Below are 25,838 nucleotides of genomic sequence, written 5' to 3' on the forward strand. Positions count from 1 at the left end.
AAAATATCACGTGGAAGAGAGAGAGAAAACCGATTTAAAGCACGCATTTGATATCGTGCCTGCTGGAGAAGGCGAGTCTTAAAGTTCCTTCAGAATGGGCAGTCTTCCCTCAGATGCGTCTGGACAACAGCAGCATCGGGTCATGGAGAGGTGTCCCTAGCTTTACCACGTATGGAGGAAAGCCTTTTCATTTTGCACGGCTTTAAATTGCTTTAGTGTCGGTGACAAATTCAAATAGCCATTTATCTCTCTCATTATCCTTATGAGTAATGTTTAAGCTAATTGTTTTATGAGCAGATTGTTCAGCGCACAATGCGCTCAGCGCGCCTGGTGACGTAGAGAGGAATTTGCTCTGAAGTATCTTTCACTTGACACCTGCTATTGCTGCACATCAGACTGCACTCACACTGTTTTGTCTTAATGCTGTACTTAGACTAGTAGCACACAGACTTTAGATGCTTTAGGAGTAATAATGTCTCATATTTCCCTCGCAGTCCTAATCTGTTTTCTGCTGTGCGTAACTTTACGCACGGACACCAAACCTCTCCAAACTCTCTGTTTCTCTCCCCTCTTCTCTAGCCGATGTACGCGGAGGTGTCACCTGTAGTGCCGGTGGAGAACACTTGCTTATCCGATTTTTGTCAGCGGGATAGCGGTCCTTATCCGAGCGCACCGACTCAGACCACCAGCTCCGTCAGAACCTGCAGGGGGCCGTGAGAGCACCGCGCCGGCGTGGGCTTCGTACGCACCGCAGAGAAAATGAATATCCAGGTTTTGCCAGAACACAAGCTCTCGTCGGTGGCCCCGCTGAAACAGTGCAATGTGGAGAAAAAAGAGGTAGAACTGATACTGGTGAAGGACCAGAATGGCGTCCAGTACACCAGTTCCACCATCATTCCCACCCCTGGTCACCGCGCAGGTCCGCCCGGATCCGACGAGGAACGAGAAACTTGGGGAAAGAAAATAGACTTTCTCCTGTCGGTCATTGGCTTCGCGGTGGACCTGGCCAATGTTTGGAGATTTCCTTACTTGTGCTACAAAAATGGAGGAGGTGAGTAAACTACGTGTTTTATAATGTTCTCATGCAGATGCTTGAAAATGTTGGTGAGCTTTCCAAACTTAGTGAGCTGAAGGTTCTGCTCTTAAACGCTAAATACAAAAAAATGAATGAGCAGCACAGGTACTGCAAATTGATCTAAACACCCATAGTGAAATGACTTGTTGCATTTAGTGGTCAGTGTTGTATTTATTTATTTATTTTACCTTTAAATGATTCAAAAGTCTGTGAAACTGGCTAAGAAAGTAAATACTACAGCAATGCTTGAAATAGATTCTATTTAGATGTAACTGCTATTGTTCTGCTCTCAGCTGCTGTAATATCCTTTGATAGTCCCAGGTGCACTAATGGGACGTGGATTTGGTTTTCATGATGACGGAAATACCTCATTTTAGCAGAGCATGCACAACTGAGCTGTATAATTTGAGACTGTCAGACAAATCATGAGAAGTGACAAGAACTAACTGAAGAATGATAAGTGGGTTTATGGGAAGCAGTTGAATGTAAAGTTTGAACATCCGGTAATCTGTGTTTGAAAATATAAAGATAGAATTGTGGGGGCTTGGTTTTACTGGCCAGTTCTGGATACAAGATAACCACCACTGAAACTGTAGAAAACACTTCACCCTATGCGTTTTTTTCTCTCTAATGTTTCAAAACGAGAGCGCATGTAGTCTAAATTGAACATGATGTGTCACCAAAAGCTTTGACAATGAACGAGAAAGTTTTTCGCTTGCATAACGTTGAGAATGTTTACTGTCATACTGGTCACATGTAAAGCCGCTGTAGCTTTAAAACTGGCCTGAAACGTTTCACACTGATGCACGAAAAGTTTCGCATCCACGTGAAAAGTACCATAAATTGTTCTGCTTCTAATGTGTGCTTTAAAATATGCATTCACTGTCATTAAAAACAAGCGTCTGAGCTCAGATTTACTTATTTGAAACTACTGAAGCTGCGCTGTAGTGAGAGAAAAATATAGTGTGTGTGGCTGAACCAACAAAGGATTGCTTTAAACACAATGTTGTGTTACCTTCAACCCTCGTGACAACAGAGTGCTCACTAGAAGGTGTGCCCTGTCCTCTGTTTGTCTGCGAATCCATTCACATGGCCAAAATCAACATGTTGTGCTCAGTGTTCTCAGTGGTCACCTCCACCGCCGGCCCGTCAATCATTCTGGCCCTCAGCAAAATGTATTCATTACTGCGGATAATGCGTCATTTGTGATGGACAATGTCAAGAACAATTATGAGAGGTCATTTCCGTGTTGGTGGATGTGTTGCTGAGGCACGGTGTGAAAATAGCTGTGAGCCTTCGCACTTGTACGTTATGGCGTGCTATTTTTCCAAGACTGTCAGAGCCCCCCTACCGCTCTTTGTTTGACTTTTCTTTTTTGGGGGGGCATCTTGTTTTATCTGGCACTGACTTCAAAATGAAGCCGCCATCCGACATTGTTTACACAAGGAAGGCAATGAGTTACACTGATGTGGAATTAGCAAAAAAAAAGCATACAAGTGTGGTTATCTCTCTTTTTCCAGGTGCCTTTTTGATTCCCTACATTCTTTTCTTGGTCATTGCGGGGATGCCGCTGTTCTACATGGAACTTGCCTTGGGCCAGTACAACAGGGAAGGGGCAGCTACGGTTTGGAAAATCTGCCCTGTCTTTAAAGGTGAACCGTTACACACCCAGACACACAACTGCACACACTACCACGCATGTCCATGTTACTTTCAGCCTTTCTCTGACCTCTTAAACTGTGCTACTTACAGCTCCGCTGTGGTCTTTTGACTTCTCTCCAGTGTTTTGCCCTTTAATTTCATCCCCTTGTTCCTGTCCTTTCCCCCTCAGAGGTCCATAAGTGTCACTTGTAACAAAAATCTGTCACAGTGGTTCTTTCAACTCTGTAATTTTTTTTGTAATCTCTCCGATTGCACTCACAACCTTATGCCCCGTCTATGTTTGTGCAAAGGTCAAGTTCATGTTTATTGTAATTCCAAGTCAAATAATTAAGTCTGTCACAAAAACAATCTAAAGTCCAACTTGATCAATTATATAATCTACTACAGAGAAACATCATGAGCCTATTCAAAAACCAAACTGACCGTCATGTATTTATGTTGACTAAAATCTAATCTATCATTCATCAAGTTATCTCAAGTAACTGAGCATTAACGGGATTTTTTTTTGCCTGTAATATGACATTAACCGTAAACCTTGAAACCCGTCTAACTCTTCTCACTTGGCTTAACGAGTCGAGGAGATCTAACTTTCAAACACCAATAAGCACCCCTGCATTTGCTACTGAAACAACAGCAGCCGCTGCTTTCGTTGGCTTCAGTTCTAAGGTGGGTCTGTTTTTTTTTTTCCTGCACAAGAATGAGTGGGTGATTAGTTTAAGAGACTCACTGTTTCATGCGAGGACATCACATTCCAGTAGAGACAAAAGAACACATGCCAGAATTACCAAACAAAACAAAACAAAAAACAAAAAAGGTGATGATGAATGATGGAATGATGGAAAGTAGCCATTAATGCCATGTGGGTGTTTGCGTGGGAACACTATTTCAACTTTTGAGAAGTTGGCTAGATGGCAGTTTTTTTTTTTACATGTCCCCCCTTCGCTGCAACACTGATGGAAAAATAAGAGTATGTCATGGTGATGATAAGATGATGAAGGGGACGAGAAACATGTCGCAAGGTGCATGTGGCCTCAGATAGGAAAGGACGATAAGAACAATTATACCGAAGCTTGTGATTGCTCGTGCCATTTATTGATTTTACGGCAGAAAAATGGCAGAAATGCCCTTTTTTTTTTCCTTATTGTTACGTGAATTTTCCCATATTGTTTGGGGGGGGGATCACATTGTGGAACCTGAAGGTAACACATTTGTACCACTAAAACAAGTGTGTATTAAATGAATTTGTACTGTATTGCTCAACAACAATGAAAAAAAAAAGCACTGTGTTCGTTTGAGTTATTTATCTGACTGTACAACATGCAACAACCTGAATATAACAGCACAGTGTGAGCGTAAACGACACTTTTCTGCTTCCTCTCTAATAACCCTGTGTTGCTTTCAGGTGTGGGCTACACTGTGATCATCATAGCCCTGTATGTTGGCTTCTACTACAACGTCATCATCGCCTGGTCCCTCTACTACCTGTTCTCCTCCATGACCAGCGAGCTGCCGTGGCTCAAGTGCGGCAACCCATGGAACAGCCCGAACTGCACCGACCCCAAAGCCATCAACGGATCCGTCCTCGGCAACGGCACGTCTTACGCCAAGTACAAGATCACGCCGGCAGCGGAGTACTACGAGTAAGTGAATTTTTTGAATTCAGAGAAATTCATTTATCAGTCACTACTGTGCATCTCAGTCCTTGTGGACAAGTGTCGACACTCTGCAGTTATTTTGGGAACACCACTGGCTAACAAAACCAAGCTCCTTGATTGCAGAATAACTGCAATTTTAATGGTGGCTGGGACAAAAGAAGTGCGTGTATAAAATCATCAGTCAAATCTGATGAAAAACGCCTAAAAAGTTCAGTGACTTTGCACCAAAATAAGGTTTTCCTTCACAGGCTGTACTCAGTACACAGACACAGTTTCGCCAGCTTCAGTGCAACATGGTTGGCTTAATCTTTCCCACTTATAAAGCTGACAGCTGACTTTATAGTTGAGGGGCGGGACATGTGAGACAACCAGCATCTTATGAAATTTCTCAAACGGATTTCTTTGTGGGAGACTTTCAGGGGCGAGTGTATCTGGCGATGTAGACCACGGCATGATTAAGACTGTATTTTTGACAAAAACTATTAGAGGATCTAACTTTGTCAAGTTTTAAGAGGACTAACATGTTCGAACACTCAACTTTACCAACAATTCATCTAGGTATCGGACTTAAAGTCAAGCGAGCAAAACACAAGAAGCAACCTGCCTGTTATGTCCGTTGTTCCACCAACTTTTCGGTAATGCTGATATGAAAACATGACATCTGAATGTATGCTGAGATCATGGTATAAAACAAAAAGTCAAGGTAAACAAGATTTTGATCACAGTCTTGTCATAATTGCGAAACGTTGGCCTGCACGGTTGGATGTTCTGTCGATTGTGTTTTGGACAAGTTTTTGTTTCACTTCTAAACGATGCAGTTTGGCTGAGTCAGTATCCGATCCACTCACTGACAGTGTCACGTGGAGGTAAATGCTTTTTTTTTTTTAGAGGGGTGGGGGGGTGTTATCTGAATAACACTGTACACCTCCACGAGACAAGGGAGCCATTGTCCATGTGAGGAAGGCAACCAGTCACTGAAATATGAGCAGAGGACTCTAAAATTGTCCGGTCACAAATGTTTGCACTATAAAAGGTGTATACATAAAAAGTTCAAATGCTCTCTTTGAAGTGCATGAAAAAGCTCCATCTGTTTATACTTCAAAGACAGCCAGCTCTTCCCCAGCTTCTGTGAAGACTGACTGTGCAGCCCAGAGGAAGTCTGTGAAATGACTTGGACAATACAAGGGACACACGCTAAGCGTGACGCACAGAATATATCGAGCGTGCGTGGTGGCCAGTGACTGCGCTCGCTAAACTTCCACCTGCATTCTGATGAGCACAACCGTCTTGAACTGTTCAATCAAACACCATCGCCGGTCGTCTTTTAACGTCTAGGAGCTCTCAGACTTGATGTATTATAAGTAAACACTTTTATTTAAAATTCAGAGATCAGTATTCACAAGAAAACTGTAGCCTTCAAAAAAAAAGTGATGCAACACCATTCAAAAAGCAGACATAAAACCAAAACTCCAAATATGTATTCCAAGTGGATTATCATTCTTCATTCTCAGGGGGGGGAAAAAAAACAGAAGATGTGCAGAGACAGACTGACAACAATAGGACACTTGAAGACAGATCTTGCATGGAGGTTAGGCACGGTAGGGGACAATAAATCCTCCTGCTTACAGCTAGCTTTGAGCACAGGAGCAATGCCAAGGCACAGCGTGAGGGAGGCCAACTGAGTCAACAGTTCTCTTGCTTCACCTCGTACACCCTTCTTCATCCGCAAACCCTTCTGAACCGAGCTTGCGACACGAGCACAGTGTGTAGCAAATTCAACAGCAAAATTTCTTCACATTTGAAGAAGACGCAAATACTGCATGAGAGAAAGATGAGGTCAGGTTACTCAGGTATCCGTATACCTGTGTGAACTGATGTTTCTGGCCACCTAGAAGCAGCACAACAAGAGGTGAACACGTATTATCACTCAATAAAGTTGATGCTGCATCTGTGAGTCATTCCACATCAATTCTACAAGTTTGTAAAAATAGTTCACGCCTGACCATCTAATATTTGTCTTTTTCTGCACATATGTGTGTTATTCGGTAAAATTTGTGTAAGATCTGTAGTCATAGGTAACATTAGGTTTTGAGTTAAACATTCCAAAAACAGGTGGGCTCAAGTGGATTTTTGCATCATTTGCTTTGTGCCAATCTGTGGAGCAATAGCTTGAGAAATATTGTCACTACAGTCCTTAAATTGTGTACGTTTATTGATGTCCACATGTGGTCTTCAATGGTACAACCCTGCTTTCACAGAATAATACATTTGATGGTGTAAATTTGGTCAAAATATGTCCATGTTTTTTGTTCTGTTCTGATATTCCACCAACTGTACAACATTTATCTTTTGTGTCAAGAGGGTGATTTTTTAAATTTGTTTATTTTTCTAGAATTGGCACCAATGGGAGCTTTAAAACTGCAGAATATGGTATACTTTATGAAAAACAACATATTGAAAGTATGTTTTTTTGCATCTATGATCAATATTCGGACAATCATTGAACAGGTGTGATCGGTGAAACCACTCCAATAGTGAGACTTATATAATACTGTTACTGGGCTAAAAGACAAATCATGGGTTTTCCAACTCAAAGTGCTTCAAGTTTTATAAAAGTGGTACCATAAGGAATCTCATCCATGTTAATTATCTATACATCAGACATACATATTTCTACTTGTGTTTGATTTCTTCATCACAATATGTTGTAATTCATTATAAGATTATAACTATTGTTAGCAAAGAGTCACATAGAAACATTGTGTTGAAGTTGCCAGCAATAATACCTGATGTGCTGATGTTAGCACTGAAACCCTGTTTTAAAGTAGTTCATGCCTGATTATTAGTCGAAAATGGGTTTCCCAGTATTCCAAGTATTGATGCTCATGTTGTTAACCACATGGATGGATTTTCTAAAAGATGATGATGTCATACAGTTTGGGTTTATATAGTCTGTGAATTTCTGTCATCAGGTTTGAAGGCTTCAGCAGAGAAAGTTCTAAGAACATGTTTTGTTGGAGATAAATTTAGTTGTGGAGAGTCTTGCCAAAACCTGGACACAAATTTGAAACAAGCAACTGTTGGTATGGTACCACTTTTTATGAAATCATTTGAAGCACTATGAGTTGGAAAAACCCATGATTTTTCTTTCAACCCAGTAACAACATAATGTATCTCTTCCAATTGGGACCACGATTGGAGTGGTTTCCCCATCATACCTGCTAAATGATTGTCCTAATAGTGGCCATAAATGCAAAAACGTGTATTTTAAATGATTATTTTCTCTTCTCTTTTTAAAGCTCATATTGGCGCCAATCACAGAAAAATTAAATCAGCCTCTTTGGGGTGAAAAGTAAAGGTATCATGGTTGGTGGAATATTGGAGTAGACAGAAACATTACACGTTTTAACCAAATTTACACCATCATACCGCTGTTTGTATTGTTCTATCACTCTGTCTACTGAGGACCACAGGTACATATCAATGAGCCTACAAAATTGAACATAGTTAATTTGGATTGTCATGGACTAGCTGATCAAAAACGTTATCTCCTATAAGTCAAAGTTTACATCAAGCTGCTATATCTACCCCTGAAAGATGAATACAGTTAGAATCACTGTAGCTCAGAGGAACAAACTGGAAGTGAGCAATAAATCATGTGACAAGGCTTCTTTAGAGATCTGCTGGGCATCTTTCTGTCATTCATTTAGTAGCTTGTGAAGAGATCAAAGAAACTTCCCTGATGTTCAGCTCCCAAATCACTGGATCGCGTATGTTAACCCGACAGAACAAAACTGTACGATTACTGTCTCACCGCTCACAGGCATAGAAATCAGGAAGCCGTGGCTTTCACAGAGCTCTAAGAAGTGCGGGTCCTTCTCTCTACATATTTCCAAAAACTTTCTGAAACTAAATTTTCAACATAATGTCTAGATTCTGCCATTGTGTGAGAAAATTATTCTATTACTTTATTGTAAGATTAGATAATAACCACATATCATGGGATGTGGTCTGATACAATACCAAACTGTAAACTGATCATAAATCTTGCATTTACACAGTAATTTGATCTTTTTTGACCTCTTGGCCATGTTGGCATACAAGACTGACTCTTTTAAATTGTTCTGTTGGGCATATTTGTCACTTTTCATTGTGTTCCTCATCTATACACGAACACACAGTAAATAAACTAAACACTGTGTTCAAACTTACTTCAAAGTTCTCCAAATGATAGCTTCATAACTATTATTGACCCCTTTGGTGTTACAGATTGTCATTTGACACTTTGCAGTCAATAAAATGACTGAGCAAACCTAACGGGGTTCTATCGTAACCAGTCTGTGTTTGAAAGCACAGTGGCACAAAATTTGGCCTTCTTTTTCCTCATCCTCGTGCTTGTTATCATCTCCTCACATCATCCCGGCCTTCTGCTGTTAATCAGCTTTAGTGGCCTCCGTGTTCACTCGCTAACGACAACGTGCTGTGACTTCTTGGGTATTGCTCTTTTGCGCACGTGGCTTCAGTTCAGGACCACGAGCAGTTCACACTGGATTCTAAAATGTGGACACGTTTAAAAAAATAACGCGTGCTGAACGAAAACAGGAAATCTGTTCTGAGTATTATATTGTAATTCAACACCAAGTCTTTCAGTGTGAAGTAACAGTGGATGTGATTTTTACTGATCTGAAAAGGTTTGGTGTGTATAGTAGATGAGCTTATCCCAGCCATTGTCTTTAGAGTTCACCTGGAGCAACCACATCTGATTTCATGCCAAGGATCACTAGACTTGATAAATAGGCCTCATTTAAACAAAATGATGTAATTACATAGACATGAGGAGATTGATCTCACTTTCACTCGAACACTTTTTAAAAAAAATAACTATTCAAAAAAACAAAACAAAAAGACTGAATCATGTGGAATTAACTAAATAAATCAGATTGAAATGAAGTAGAACCCTTCAGCTGGGTTTTTAAGACTCAGTTCTTCAGTCATTTTTATTTATTTATTTTTCCATGCCCTGTTTCCCATTTCGTAACCAACATTACGACCAGTTTGCATGCAATAGTGTGCCAAAGTCAAATATACAGAGATCAGCTAATAGCAACACACAGTGTTAGGATCGCAGTACAACCAGCTTGCTGAGCGATGATAAGACTAAATGTGTTTTGAGTAACTGGGCCAAAGGGACCTGGATTGATGTTATAGTGAGCATTTACTGGAACTGCATTATCGATGCCATCAGAAGACCAAGGAGGCCTTGGGGCATTACAACATAACACAACACTAACAGCAGGCCTTCAGGTCAGAGCCCAGACTCAAATTTTCCTCCTCAAATAAACTGATGTCTTCACACCACTATCTGCCTCCCAAAAGACCATACCGCTTTGATTTTGTTTTTATCAGCCCAAGATAAATAAATGCAGAAGAGGAGCTTCACAGATCCTCCGGTCCCTTCAGAGTCGATGTCAGAACATACTTTAGTTTGCTTGTTCCTGTTATGTAACCAACCTTAGTATCAGATCCAAATTTAGCTGTTTATCAGCCCATTAAATCACATGCCGACCAAACTGAATCTGTCTTTAGGAAAGTCTTTGGATGAATGCAAATTTAACAAAAAGTGCTATTAAACGTTTTACTGCAGGATTAGGATGTCCAAATACAATCCTACGCCCTTCCAGTGTCTCCCAGCACTGCTTCAACATCTAACAGTTTCAAGAGTCGGCTAGTTAGTCTTTGTTGTTGTTTTCATGTTTCACTGAGGATTAAATCATAGAGTTTTACAACGCAACTTCACAAACAATATTTATGCCTTGGAACAACCTTACCCATTATCTGCGATTATACCCTGTTATTTTATTGTAAACTGCTCCAGATTTGCACAGGGATCATGAGTGAACAGCCCTTTTCAAGTCCGGCTTCACAGCTTTACAGCTTTAACTAAGCTACTCCAGAGCATTCACCTCGGTGCCTTTAAACCATTTCTGTGTAGCTTTGGCTCTGTGTTTCGGGTCATCGTCTTTCTGGATGACAAGTCGCAGATCTCTGCAGACTATATCAAGTTGTCTTCCAGGATTTCCCTATGCCTTGACATGCCTTCCAGGACCTGCTACCATTATACTGGTGTCACCACTGTGCTTCACAGTGGGGATGGGTGTTTGTGATGACAGTGTTTACTGTCCGCCAAACAAAGCATCTTGTCTGATGGCCAGTAGGTTCAGCTTTGATCTAATCAGGCCAAAGAACCTTCTTCTAGTTGACGTTGGAGTCTCTCACATTGGAAGGCAACTCTGTTCCACATCTTTTCAACAGTGGCTTTCTCTTTGCCCCCTCCCATAAAGCTTTGTCTTTTGAAGAACCAGGCAAAAGTAGTTTTATTCACAGTCTCTCCAATGTCAGCAGCTGAAGCTTGTAACTCTTTCAAAGGAGTCATAGGTGTCTTGGTGGCCTCCCTCCCTAGTCTCTTTCTTGCATGGTCACTGATTTCTCGTTTAAAAAACAGCCTTCTTGTATCCATTCCCTGACGTCTGCTTTTCAATAATCAATCCACAGAGTGGTTTAGAGTGTTCTTTAGTCTTTATCAGGTAGTTATAAAGTTTCTTGTAAATTCTTGTCCAAAAAGCCAAACTAAAGTGACCATTATTATGCTGAAAAGCAATAAAAGGAGGACATTTCCAAGGGAGGTTGGATACTTTAATAAGCTCTGTAACAGTTTAATAACTATACAGAAACACTTGTGAATGAAGCAACATCATGTGAAACTTTAACCACAGAGAGCTTCCTGGGAACACAGACTTTTGTGGGATTTTTTTGTTTTGGCAAACTGCAGGAGTATTGTTTCAGTTTTTTGCTCCTGGGATGTTCCTGACCTAGACTAAAGATCTCCTCCCAAACAAAGCTGCTGACTTTTACGGCTGTTATTTTCCTTCTTTTAGTTGTTCTTTAGGTAAAGTGGAAACATAAATGCGCAAAAAAGTTACATGTGTGAATGCAGTTTTAACTTCGACCCATTGGTAGTGCCGTTTGGTTTCATTCAAAGTTAATGAGTTTGTTTGATCGAGACAGAAAGAGGCTTCATCCCACATCTCAACATTGTGTATGGAGATGGATTTGTTTGAACTCAGTGAATATAAAAAGCAGAAGTTTGTAGGTTAATCTATCCAACACCTCAGTACTGGTCACTGCACAGGTTGTTGGTACCAGAAACTTGCAAAGTCATTGTGATAGTAAAACGTCTTGCATATAACTAATTTCACACTGATTTAAACAAATGGGTTACAATGTTTACCCCTAAAGCCACATGCTATTGTTTGAAATTTCACCAAAAAAAAAGCTTTCTCAAATTAACAAATGCAAAATTGTGAGGCCAAAATGAAAAATCTTGTTCTGTATGAATGGGAACCATTTGGGAGAATTTGTCTGCTTAGGTATATCAACATGCCGGAGAGAGAAAAGTTCCCCCCAAACTTTTATTTGTTCCTAAACAAAACCTCAACTTAAAAAGTGAGTGACAGACTTAAAACACTGATGCTATTGAGTAGTAGGTGACTTCTTATGTGCTTTGCTTGGTAACTTTGGAACAATGGTTACCCTAATGTCTACTTCTTTATTCTTCTGGTAATAGCTTCATATACAGTCGCGACTCGATAATCCGACACTAAATGTAAAACCTTCTTTCATGTCGGATAGCAAGGCTGTCGAATTGTCAAGACGGAGGTCAAGATACAAGGAGGGCTTGATGCTGGAAGGCTCATTTGTTGTTCATTATTGTTCATAGCTGTTATAATAACTAGTCGGGCTGGTCCGAACAGCACTTTCTGGTCTCTGGATACTTAGGCAAGTGACCACATTGAGTTTATATAAAGTGTCACACGGACTTTGTTCCTTCTCCATAACTGTAAACTGAAATTGTGCACGTTGTTACCACTGCTGTCGACCAGACTTTCAAAGAATGAGTTTGCGCAGCTGGAAACAATATTTAGATGGACAAGGAAAAGACACATTTGTATTCCCTTCTTTCATTATGTCAAAATAAAACACTTAACTCTTTCAACTTGGTCTGAGCATAAGTTTTTGGCTTGACGAGAATGGCCGGCAATATCGAAAGGACACCATATTGACCATTTCAGAGCATCTGTGTGTTGTTGATAGATGGCTGTTTTATCCAACTTCACACAGCTTTCACCCAGTCTCATCCCTTTACTTTAGATAAAATACTGCATTGAATACCATTGAAATGTTTGTGCCTCAAGTTGTTTAACCGAATATATATTTCAGCGATAAACGGATTTGACATAACAGTAACAACGTGGAAATTGGTTTAGGGTGGAGCGCTCCAAGTCCAGTCCTAAGAGAGTCTCTTTTTCACGTTTCTTCTCCCACCCGCATATCAGATTCGCATACGTGAGTTGTTGTAGAAGCTGGGTGGGGCTGTTTATCCTATAACTGTTTAGATGTATCCAAAAAACCACACATAACATGCCCTTAAGTCACTGTGTCAAAGTGGTTTTGCTCAGAAAGAGTTTATCAGAAGTAAAGAATGCCTTCTAGATACCCTGCTAATTCATCTGTCTGTCCTTATGTAGACGAGGTGTGCTGCATCTCCATGAAAGTAAAGGTATCCAGGACCTGGGCTTGCCTCGCTGGGAGTTGACCTTGTGCCTGGTTGTGGTTGTTTTCATCCTCTACTTCAGCTTGTGGAAAGGCGTCAAGTCTTCAGGAAAGGTACGGGCGGATGTGGACCACCAAACAACGGCTTCATCATTTTATGCCCACTGTGTTATCTGTAAAAGATCTGAAGCTATGAATCTGCCACGGGGATGCTTTGCTTACATCTTGTAAAGTAGCTCAGTGTAAAAAAAAAGTTAAAAGGGAGGAGTGGAGTGGAGTCGACACTCACTTCTCACGCACTCTTTCACACTTTACATTCCACATTATATATGTAGTGACTTGCATTCGAGCAATAAGCTGTAACAAATGCCATCATTTTAAGGTTGTCTTCTCATTGTTTAAGTTATCGAAGGGATTCCTACTACATATGTCTTTTTTCTTACTATACACTGTTGGGCACATGCTGGGGTTTTTTTTTAATTACGAAAAAGGGTCCAATAATAAAGCAAAATGACGTGTTTTCTCCCTATTGCCTGTTCGCTCTGTCTGTATATTCAGGTGGTGTACATTACAGCCACGATGCCCTATGTGGTCCTTTTTGTGCTGCTGATCCGAGGCATAACTCTACCAGGGTCCATGGAAGGAATTAAAGCCTACCTCCACATTGACTTCAAGCGACTCAACAATCTAGAGGTTAGACACAGTTTGCCACAATCCATTCATTGGTACTGGAGATTATTATGAAAAGAATGTTACTCTGAGTTTCATGACTGAACACACCTTCAGATTCATGTTATTTGCTGACCTCTGGGTTTGTGTTAACCCATGGGACTCCTTGAGCTTTTACTTCAATCTTACAAACTACAAATAACAAGTATGACAGCTTCGAAGTAGTTTCATAGAGCTCCCTTTCTGTGTTACTTCACTGGGTGTGTTATCTCCTGATCTGAAGGTTAAAGGCTAGATTCCATTGGTGCCTCCCATCCTGAATGTATGTACAGTACATATATATGAATGTATTCCATACACACATACTTTAGATACAATCTTCCATTAGCCAAGCTTACGTACGTACATGTTTAAGAGTTGAGAAAAAGTTCATGTTTTGCAAAACATTTTAGGGACTTTTTTGTTTTGTTTTTTTTTCTGTATGAATCTAACTGACATGTTTTGCAAACCAAAGCAGGGCGTTCCCAGCTCATAAAACATGTCCAGGTAAATAAAAATGTGTTATTCAAGAAAGCAACGCAACTTCAGGGAAAGAATGGAGCAATAAAAAAAAAGATTAATTTAAAAAATTAACTAAAAAATGAAAATTCTCTTTTGCATTCAAGTCATGTGTGGTGTTTCAGCCTGGAATCTCTTATTTTTAGGAATTCAGAAGTTTTCTGATTTCTCTGTTATTTGTGCCATAGGTGTGGATTGATGCTGCCACCCAGATATTCTACTCGCTGGGTGCAGGATTTGGTGTGCTCATTGCATTTGCCAGTTATAACAAATTTGACAACAACTGCTACAGGTAAGGGTTTTGCACTGCTAGTCTGAAACAAGCCCACAGCAACACATCATCCTGCCGTTTTTAAGCACTCTGCCTTTCCCGGCCTGTAACCGGATCAGAGGTGATGCTAATCTGTCCAGCTTACCCCACTGGCCAGGTGTTAAAAAGGACAGATAAAGTACAGACCAGGGAGGGTTGTCAGATAATAGCCAAAGGCTGAATGTTGACTGGTTTGTAATAGTGCTGCTCTCCGTCAGAAAAAAAAAAAGGCAGACATGAGGTTGTGAGTTTGGCTAATCTTTGTGCACGTTAATAACTTGCAGTAGTGCTGCTGGGCGTAGATACTGTTGGCAAAGCATCCGTTTGCCCGATCATAATTGTAAACATGTTACACCCAAAACAGATCTTCCTCTTCACGGCTGCTGAACTTAAAGAAAAAAGTGTTTCTATCGACGTAATCATCTCCCAATAGGTGTCACATAATGTAAAGTGAGATAACAGAGGCGTCCAAGCTAAATCAGTGCTGCACTATGTGCTACCAACATTATGGACCTCCACTCTCCTGCTGCCTTTCCTCCACCTTCTGTAACCCCAATCTGGGCCTCCTCTGCTGTCCGCTTTTTTCATGTCCCATTTAGAAAAAGTGCATGAACTGCTGGCAGGTGGGTTTTAAATTATGCCCTGAGTGGCAAATGAGCAAATTGGAACAAGAGGAAAGGCAGCCGCCTGAAATATATATAAAGAAAAAAAAAAACAACAAGTACTAAAACCAGGCTTTTGTTTGCATACCGACACGGAGGAAATGTGCACAAGATGGAGTGCAATGAATCAATGTGTCAACCCCAACGACTAAGAAAAACATAAAACCCACCAGTTCAATGGCAGGCTAATAACAAGGTTATTGCAGTTACTGAAAAAAAAAAACAATAACGCTTCAGATAAAACTAACAAAAACTTTTAACCCCCTCCCCCTCCTTGTTTTTTTCTTTTCTTATGCTGACATTCAAATAGATTAATGTCAAACTGAAATACTAATAAATGAACTGTGGGGGGGAAAACTCATTCATATTCATCTTGTTATTATATGTGTCCTAAATGAGATTAAATTGATTTTTTATTTTTTTTAAACTACGCCTTTAAATAACTGCATAACAATATCTAAACTAGAATGAAACATCGTCTGTAGTGAATGTGTTCGTCTCTCATAAACGAAGAGGTGCTCTTCTGATGAGCACCAACAAATGTGTGAGTGTTTGAACGACCAGGCGGAGAGGCACGACTGAACAAACAAAAAACGTTACCAGCCCACACGTAGAACAAAAAGATAAGTCAGAGGGATAGTCAGATGGAAGCAAATTCGTCTTTGAGAAATTTCTAAAAGCCAGCCGACAGCCGAGGGCAAGTTGAACATGTTGGTTCTATCAGACAGCAGCAGGTGAGCGAAATCAGAACATCACAAATTATCAATGAAATCATCAAGCCGGAGAAGACAATAAACAACCCTCATTGGTCTAAATTTCCCCTCTAAAACACAGTGTTTTCCCTAAAAACACCTGAAAGATGTCAAGTAACACATGGCTTCATTTTAACTTTACTTAATGGGAAATCATTTACTAGACCGATGAGGATTGCAGAGCAGCACTAGCAGTGATTTAACAATGCTGGTTGTAACGACAGTGTTAAAAGATGATATCTCTGTCACTTTAAACAAGGATTCCTTTACGACAATGTAATAAATTTTGGTCAATAACATAATAACTTATTACGCTATTGGCCAAAAGATATTATGTTTTCAGTTCAGGACTTTCATTATGTTATTGGCCAGTTATTACGTGATTGGCTTCGACACAGTGAATCCTAAACCAAACTATAACTGAAATGTAAAACACAAAGTAATTCAGCGTTTTTTTTAAACCTCCAATTTCTGTTATTTTGTGTTTTCCTAATCTAGGGATGCTCTCTTGACCAGCACTGTGAACTGCGTGACCAGTTTCTTCTCAGGGTTTGCCATCTTCTCTGTACTTGGATACATGGCTTACAAACATGGGGTGAGAATAGAGGATGTAGCAACAGAGGGTAAGTTCTGGTATTGCACAAACAAACACTAAAATATTAGTTACACTGCTCCTCTGCACCGTCACCGACTTGCCCAAAGCTGTACACCAATCAGCCACAACATCAAAACAACGTGCCGTAGTTCGTGTTGGTCCGCCTCATACCACCAGAACAGCTCTGATCCATTGGAGCATCGTCCAGGGATGTCCAGTGGTGTCTGACACTGCGACGTTAATGGGGGATTCTTTGGATGCTGTGGATTGCAGGGCGGGGTCTCCATGTTTTGGGCTTGTTCTAGCGCATCCTGTCAGTATTCAATCTGGAAGCCAAGAGCTCTTGGTCATGTTCCTCGAGCCGTTCCTGGGCAGTTTTTGTGGTGTGACGGGGTGCATTCATCATCTTTAAGTGGGTTTTAATGTTGTGGGTGATTGGGGTACACTGCTTTAATTTATTTCCTAGCTCTTGCTCGTATGATATAATGTCCACTCATACATGCTGCACAAAACATACATTGTTTATGAAAGACAGAATGTTTGTTGTACATACAGGGGCGGGTTTGGTGTTCATCATCTACCCTGAGGCTATTTCTACCCTGCCTGGCTCAACATTTTGGGCGATTGTGTTCTTCATCATGTTGCTGACTCTGGGCATTGACAGCTCGGTGAGTACCAACAATCACTCCAACGGCTCTACAGAACAGAACAGTGTCCTCTTGGCTAAAGGGAAATATGTTGGGGTGGTGCAATGAACATTTCTGCTACATCTGGGGGTCCTTACCCTTTTAATATGTCCATCCATATATATCCATTTTATGTGTATATGAAAACAAAATTAGCAAGCGTGAACACCACCTCTGTAGCGGTTACCATGGTAATCAATAGGGAGGAATGCTAAATGCATTTAACCAAGTCTTCCAAATCTGAAATTTCACACTTTTGGCAACTATGCAGTGATTTCTGTGAGGTTTCATGACATTATTTTTATAATTTCCCACTGACTCGTCTTTGAAAAGGAGTTTCAAAAGTTATTATTTGTAAATCATTGTTTATTACAAGCATGTTACAATTATATAATATGGCACAACACCAATAATGATGGACTACTTGGTGTAATTGCCAGAAAGCTCCTTCCAGTATAAAATGCGAAGAATTTCAATTAGAAATGTCTACTGATAGCAACATTCTGAGCTCAGCTTGCCCGACACTCTCAAGAACACGAGAACATGATGATGATGGAGCTGCAGCCGACTCAGTCTCTGCGGCTGTTTCTCAAACTGAGCACATTTACGTTTGCCGTTACATTTATCAGTCAGCTCGCCATTCAATCATTCTGGTACACCGCAGGCTGCGTTCACAAGAACCTCTGTCTTGTTTTGTGTCATTTTTTATTTTATTTTTTAAAAATGTATAGCCCAGTTAAACGTATTATATTTCATATTTTGAACTCCACAGTATCAGTATGAGCGTAATGGTCACATTTGCAGATTTTGTCCACCCTATTGCAGAAGTGGATGAACCCAGAGGCCTCTTTGAAGCTCTGATGTATTTTTTAGATGTGAGAAATAGTCGGCCCAGCTATTCATTCACACAACAGCTAATAATATAAACTTTAAAAATTACAGATAGAAGCAGTGTTTTGATTCCAGGATTTATTACTGTCCTCCCCATATTAGTTTTAGTATTTGCCTCTCTATGACACTGCTGTGCATACAGTGCTTATAAAACGGTGGCTTTAGCTTTGCATAATGCTTCAGCCTGTGCAAAGGTGCAGGTAAAATGCCTATGGACAAAAGTTCACCTTACATAAGGCACTGACTACCTCACCCCTCATTTTGACTCAAAGCTTAGGAAATCAGCACCGCCTTTGCATACAGGTGTGAGCATACACAGATCACCGTGAGATCACCTGGAGATAGTGATGAGTCATGTCAGAAAACCTTTCTTGGCTGGGTTATCTATTCCACTTTTTTTTTTTTTTTTTTTTTTAAGCAAAATGTTAATCACACGTCCAACTTTGTCAGTTTGTCCGTGAGACGCCACGCGGTTCCCGTTCCCACAATTTACGTGACATGAAAGAAGAATACCCGACACATCTGCCCAGTGATTCCCCCGAGGTGCTAAACGATAGTTCAGTCGACTCAGAAAATATCAGCGAATGCCCCGGGGTTATTAGTACATCTTTTCAGTTATGTGTCTGGTAGATCAGATAAGGATGTTTTATGGAAACAGTACTGCATATACTGTAATATTATAGCTATACGTGTTTCATTCTATCTTGTCCTTGTTAATGCCTGTGCTTTATTGTCATGCTACTGTAAAGTCAAAGATGCATTCCCGGACCTGTCGGGTCTTCAGTTCTTCAGTCTCCAGTTCTTCACATTGACATTAATACCTGCTAACCTGTTAACAGATGTGTGGTTTTCAATTCAAGTTTTGTTGGATGCTGCCACAAATACTGTTAAAAAGCTACACTTACCCATGCCAATCTAAGGAGACATTGTACATGTGAACTCGTAACTATTATCAACACCTTTTTTTTTTCTCTAACGTTTCTCTAAAGGTCTAAGGGAGTTTAAATGGATCTCTCCTTTAGCGAAACCACTTTTAGCGTGATTGAAATCTTCAAACTGACAAATGTGGTGTGACAACACGATTTCTGAATGTCACCTCTCTCGCTCTCTGTTTTGCGTCCCTCAGATGGGCGGCATGGAAGCAGTCATCACAGGCCTGACGGACGACTTCAAGATCCTCAAGAGAAACAGAAAGCTTTTCACCTTTGCCACAGCCTTTGGAACTTTCCTGGTTGCCCTGCTCTGCATCACGAATGTCAGTATCCAGTGTCGAAGTCCTTGCATGCTTATTTCCTTTATTATGTTTGTTTGCGGGAGTAAACACAATTTTAAAAACATTAATCGACTTATAAACTTGCCAAGAAAATGATGAATGTGAGATTTAAACTGCAAGTGACTCTCAGTCTCGTGATGTTATCGCATCTCCAAAAAGAGCCATTGTATCACATTCTGATAAGAAATTAAAATTTATTTGAAGCTGCAACTAGGCAGCCGAGGATTAAATGTCTCGGGAGGCCCTGTTCATTCACATGGTATCGCTCACTGATAACAGATACACAGACGTCGGAGACAGAAAGGTATTGTGCTCGCGATTCACATGGTTTCATCGTTTAATCAAATCAGTAAAATTACCGGGAAAGTGAATGATGCCTTTCACATGCTCGTTCCCTGGCACGAAATACAGAGTGTACTACTCAGGGTGCAAATCGAGGATTTATTGTCTCAACAGCGTACAGATTGTCTTCCTTGTCTGTATTGAGACTCACGTTGGACTTTCAAAAACCTCAAAGTGCAACATGAGGATATGCAGTCGATCATATTAAGGGTCTACTTATGTTCGATATTACATCCTGCACACACACACTCATACAATCAACATTTTTTGTTTCTTTCCACCTCTGCAGGGTGGAATCTACGTGCTGACATTGTTGGATAAGTATGCAGCAGGAACTTCTATACTATTTGGTGTGTTGATCGAGGCCATTGGAGTGTCATGGTTTTATGGTAAGAAATTATGCTCTGTTTATTTGATCTTTTTAACTTATCTCACTGCATATTCCCAGCACTGGTTGGTTTGTTATGACGTTACAAAACGACAGCAAGACAAAACATCCACCTATTTTCCATCACTTTCGCCGTAATTTCACAGAAAGGGGGGAAAAATGTGGGCTGGAAATTTATAGAAGAATCATTAGTGACAAATGTGAAAAAAGGAGGAAGTCAACAAATAACAAAGATGGACAACGATAAAGCCTGTTGACTGTATCTCTGTAATTCTGAATATGCAGGACCGAGGTGAGACAGATAAGCCAGATGAGAAAGAAAAAAAAGAAAGAAAGAAAGAGACAAAGAGAAGGAATTGAAACAAAGATGTGAATCATAAGGTTGCGCACAAGATGACATCAGGCTTGGCTAACATGTCAAACCATCTGTAGAGCTTCAGGAAGGTGAAATCACAGGAAAAAATTAAATTAAAAAAATGGAAAAAAGAATGGAAGAACCCTAGAGGGGTTAAAAGAAAGAGGGGTTCCATGCCAGGTGAATTGTGTAACCAGAGGTCAGCTCAAGTCCGACCGTGTGTTGCGTCCCCAGTGTGACGGCAAAGAAACAGTTTGTTGTATCTACACTGACAGAACATCGAACGTGTGTAACTGTACTCTCCAAGGTAACCTTTGCTGTTTGACTTTTCATGCTCCCTGCAGGTGTGGACCGCTTCAGCGAAGATATTGAGCGAATGATGGGCTTTAAGCCAGGTCTCTACTGGAGGCTGTGCTGGAAATTTGTCAGCCCCGCGTTTCTGCTGGTGAGAAAAATAAATAGAATTAAGCTGTTGTTGTTTAGGGCTGGCATTCCTGGTCCGGGATAACATCTACGCCAAGACCGAACCACGAACCATGCTGGCAAGGACCTGCAATTAAACTAATTTAGCAGTTGATGTATTTCAATTACAGTCATCCTAAATGTTTGCAAGCTGTATGAAAGGTATTGCTCATTCTAGCACGCAGCAGATGTTTGTCTAAGTCTTGTGGTGCTGGGGGAGCTCGGTCGTAAAAATTCAACACAGAAACAGACTGTAAGTCGCAGCCCTATTAGAATCAATAGGCTAAGTGAGTTAAAGTAATGCAATAAGTTGAATAGCGCACAAAATAAAGCAGTCGCCCACCGCCACAGACTTCTAATCATCAGCAGCCATGGTTCTGGCTCGTACCCAGAGGCAGGGCGGGATGAGGGAGGATAGGTTGAATGTCAGCGAGCCTCCTGGCAAGTTCCTCGCTGGCAGGTGAATTTAGTGGTGTGCAACTCCACGTGCATTAGAGGAAGCACATGGCTGCGTCTACCGTGATCCAGAGGAGGGTGTAGACAGCCGTGTGCTTCCTTTAATACAAACGGCTGTCTACACATCCCCGTGCGTGACGAGCTTATAGCGAGAATTTTGTCATTGTGATAAAAAGCACCAAAAATAACTTACTATTGTTTACAGGTATACGCTGATGTATTTGGGTACCAAAATAAAAAAAGCTTTCATAGTCCAGAAGAATACACATCCTTGTCAAAAATTGAAAACTTAATGGGGAACATGTGTCCCCTCTGTTGCGTGAGTGTTTCTTCTTTTTTATTTTTTTATCATGCACCATTATGCAAGTAAGGAGATGAGTAATGTGATTGAGAGCATAACAGATAACAACACACCCTATCAATTATTTTCAAAGACATCCCATATTTTCACACGATATCTGAAAAACCTGGTGTGTGGTTTGCTCCAAGTGATGTGCTGGAGGTTGGGATCAAACCTCGGGGTCGTGGCCTCTTCAAGACCTGCTGCTTATTACGGCCGTCCCAATCAAACTATATCAGAGGGGTCATCTGAGCTCCGCACCTTTCTCTCTATTATGTTAATGCAGGAGAGATAGGAATTTAAACACCTAAATCTTTCTTAAAGCACCGTAAACTCTGTTGATTTATAGCACCTTCTAAGAGACGATAAAGAGTGAAGATGGTAGTAAGACAAGACAGAAGTTTACTGCAGTGCAAACACACTCCAGTCCATTTCATAATCTTAGAATTGTGTTTCGCAACTTTATTATATGCCACCAGTTGTTATGAAAATGTTTTGCTGGCTGATCTCTACTGCTTTGTTTCGCTCTTTTCTTAATAGAGTCTGTAAATATTACAAGCCTCACCACTACAAACACATCCAACCCCTCTGACGTGTCCGTTTTCTGTTTTTACCCTCTATTTCTTCTCTCTCTCTCTCTCTCTCTCTCTCTCTCTCTCACAGTTTGTGGTAATAGCCAGTACTTTGACATCATCGGGCCTGAAGTACGATGAGTACGTCTTCCCTAACTGGTCCAACCTACTGGGCTGGGGCGTGGCCATGTCCTCCATGCTGTTTGTTCCCATTTATGCCCTGTATAAATTCTTCAGTCTACCGGGGACATTCAAAGAGGTCTGTACCAAAGCATGTTTGTCACACGGGGGTGAAAACAGCTACTTTATAAATCTTTCTGTCAATAAACCAAAATCGATCGTAAAATCTGAATAGTCAAATGAGGGCAGAACGAACGGTGATGACAAGTAGATGGATGTATAAGAAGTAAAAAAGATAAAATCTAGAATAAGATAATGCTCACTGGTAAATATGTATGTATTAGATTTTGTGACCAAGATAAATTATATGTCTGTATTGAATATGGAATATAGTAAAAACAGTAGAAATTAAATCAGATGTCACACGGTGCAAATGAACACTCTCTGCAATCATGGTAAGTTGCGTGATCGTCCATTTTGCTCATTATTTTTTCCTAATAAAACTTAAAAGCAATCCTCCGATGCAGTAGGAGTTGTACTCATCAATGCATGGGAGTGTATTTTTCATCCGAATGTCAGCTTCACTCTGCGGTAACAAACCTCACATTCCATCGGCATTACCTCCCGATACTCGGAGTTTCTTTCAGCTTCTCAGAACATAGTTCCTCCTGTAAACTTATGTCACCGTCCATTAATCTTTGCCTGTAGCCTCCTCATGATAACCAGGATAAACACTTGTGAAGTTCTCGAGAGGAATTCCTCACAACCTTTCGCAATGTTAAATTTGATCGCGTTCTCTCCGACATCTCAGCTTGACTTCTGTGAGGAAATGCAGATGTAAAAAAATTGTTTTAGAAGGCACGCGTTAAAAAGTTTGGTTGATTCCACTTTTCAGAAATGCATGTATGTGCTTTTTCTGCCTGTGTGTGACTTGTTGTAATGACTTGTTTTTGCAGAGGATAGCCTACTGCATCACTCCAGAACACGAGCATCATTTGGTGGCTGAAGGAAATGTACGGCAGTTCAAAGTAAGAGCAGCATTCTGTGCTTTTCTGACAGCATGAACGTGAACTGTACTCACTATGAATTGACAATTACACTGACTACTAATTTTAAAAATATATATATTAAAAAAAACATATATTACTTTTGGGTGTTGCTCTTTTAAATATTGGCTAATAAAAGGAAGAGATGTAAGAGAGTCAGCAGGTTTAAAATTAAAATGAAACCAGCTAAGTCTACCTGTTGTCTTCCAGCTCAGGCACTGGTTGGCCATCTAATCACAGACATGCAGAATCCCGTCATCCATCCTCGCTTCTGGAGTTTGGAGTTCCTGTGGTCCACCAGTTGGCCGGACAGACAAGGACAGCAACGGGCTCCAACCTCTTTCAACAGCCTCCCTCGTCTCCCTGTGCATTTACCACCCAAGGCCTTTGTTGTCAACAGTGGCTTCGACTATTCTGAGTTACGCCTGTTCATACAATCACACATCAGCTTCAGCTCATACGGGAGGGGACACCCCATGGGAAAGATTTGCAGCTTTTTTTTTGCCCATGGACATCAGTGTGGCTCTTACATAATATTGAAATTGTTCATAACTTATGATTTTTTATAGATTGTGATGTAACTATTACCTCTTCTAAGGGATAGAAACTACAATTAGAACCCAAACAATCCCATTTCCCTGTGTGTTACTATACAGGGGTACAAAATATTTACATTTTTAAACTTGTTTTTGTTTTTTTTAGTTCTGTGATTACTTATTATCAAGTTATTATTTGAAGAAAAATCTCTGTTCTTGCCATTTTGTTGGCACAGCGGCTTATCTGTGTCAGTGCCTTATCAAGCTAGACACGCCACGTTTCTTACGGTCCGCACACAAAGAAATAAAATAAACTGTGTTGACTCAGGAACCCGCTAAAATCAAACCAGTCCTTTGGCATTAAAGTCAAAGAGGTCCGCAGCACATCCAGGTCAGGCTCCTTAGCAGAGAAAAAAAAAAAGGCGAGATATAATGTTAATTCTGTGTCACACTGCGCTACAAAAAAAAAAAAAAAAAGGGAATAATGCATGCATCTCTCCAGAGCTTTAAAAGAACTGCGGCAGGCTTCGTTGAACTCTTATGATTTGAAAGAGCGAGACTCACAAACGAGCCTAAATCAAAGAGAAAGATGAAGGTGGTCAGTGCCTGGCTGCTCGCTGAAGGTGCCAGAAGGGGGGAAAAAAATAAATATATCACCAAAACAAATGGCGGAACTGTTACGGATAGTTTTGTATTATTGTTGTGTGACTTTTACTTTCCAAACTTTTGTCTGTTCAGTGCTTCGAAGGAATATCTGTGGCTTTTCCTCCTAAAGACACAATGAGAGAGAGGAGTGTGTGTGTGTGTGTGTGTGTGCGAATGTGTGTGTTGAGATTTCGTTGCCAACCATACGATATGCTGTTGGTGTACAGTACGTGGAAAACTGACAACTGCCAAATGCCTCTTTCACTGTACTGTACGTTAACTATTAACTGCATGACGACGACTCTTGCATTTTCCTTTGAAGCATAACTTATGGTGTTCCTCTTTTTTCATCACCATAGAAGTGCCAATAAGTTCCTTTAGGAGTGATATGATTCTCTTTTTCTGTTTCTCTCTTTTTTTAAGAAAAAGAAAAAAAACTTATTTATTGGAATGAAGTTGACTTTTAACCTTGAATCATAAGAGAAAACCCTTACTGAAAAGGAATAAAGCCACAAAGAAAAAAACAAAATATATGTGGAATATATAAGAAGATATAAAAAAAATATATAAATATATTCTTTTGTTATATCTAATCTTGTATTTATCAAATTGTTTATAGCAAAACGTGAATGTAAAGTATTTTAAACGTAACTGTCCATAGTCATAACATGGTGTTTGATGTATAGCTAAGATGAACTATTTAGAAAAAAATAAATAAAAAATGTTCTTCAGTGTAACCCTGGGCCACTTTGTCACATGTGAATGTGAACAGATGCACCCCGGCTTTCCTGGACTATGTTTACAGAAATACTGTGTACAATACCGATGTCCTGTTGAACGTGAGTGACAACTATCTATGAAGAAGTCTAAAGTATTCACACTATGATAATAAAGAATTTCTTCTACACACACCTGAAGACCACGTGTGTTGTGTTCTGATTCAGGCTTTCAGACGTTGATCCGTCTTCACCTGCAGCTACAGAAACTTACCCAACTACTGCTGCTGACTGAGGGACTCTCATCCCAAATGACTGGGACGTTTCACTTCCATGTTCATCAACTAAAGGAAAACTATGTTCCATATACTGTACAGTGAATTATTACAGTAAAACTCTGCAGGACTGGGAAAAAAATCTACTGCTATCTACAATTCAAATAAAGATAAAGGACAAAAAAAC

At 40.3% G+C, this 25,838-nt stretch overlaps 1 protein-coding gene across 1 annotated transcript; it reads left to right on the forward strand.

The window, feature by feature from the left end:
- The first annotated feature begins 660 nt into the window (after positions 1–660).
- On the forward strand, positions 661–25,577 carry slc6a2 (solute carrier family 6 member 2). The gene is made up of 14 exons (XM_008281944.1): positions 661–1,051; positions 2,596–2,727; positions 4,140–4,377; positions 12,978–13,116; positions 13,561–13,695; positions 14,418–14,521; positions 16,452–16,576; positions 17,104–17,216; positions 19,252–19,380; positions 20,030–20,129; positions 20,828–20,928; positions 22,405–22,572; positions 23,390–23,461; positions 23,690–25,577. The coding sequence occupies exons 1-14, from the start codon at positions 760–762 to the stop codon at positions 23,711–23,713; spliced, it is 1,872 nt and encodes a 623-aa protein (XP_008280166.1). The 5' UTR covers positions 661–759; the 3' UTR covers positions 23,714–25,577.
- Positions 25,578–25,838: the final 261 nt, after the last annotated feature.

The sequence above is a fragment of the Stegastes partitus genome, unplaced genomic scaffold (genome assembly GCF_000690725.1).
Source record: "Stegastes partitus isolate 25-593 unplaced genomic scaffold, Stegastes_partitus-1.0.2 Scaffold252, whole genome shotgun sequence".
NCBI lineage: Eukaryota > Metazoa > Chordata > Actinopteri > Pomacentridae > Stegastes > Stegastes partitus.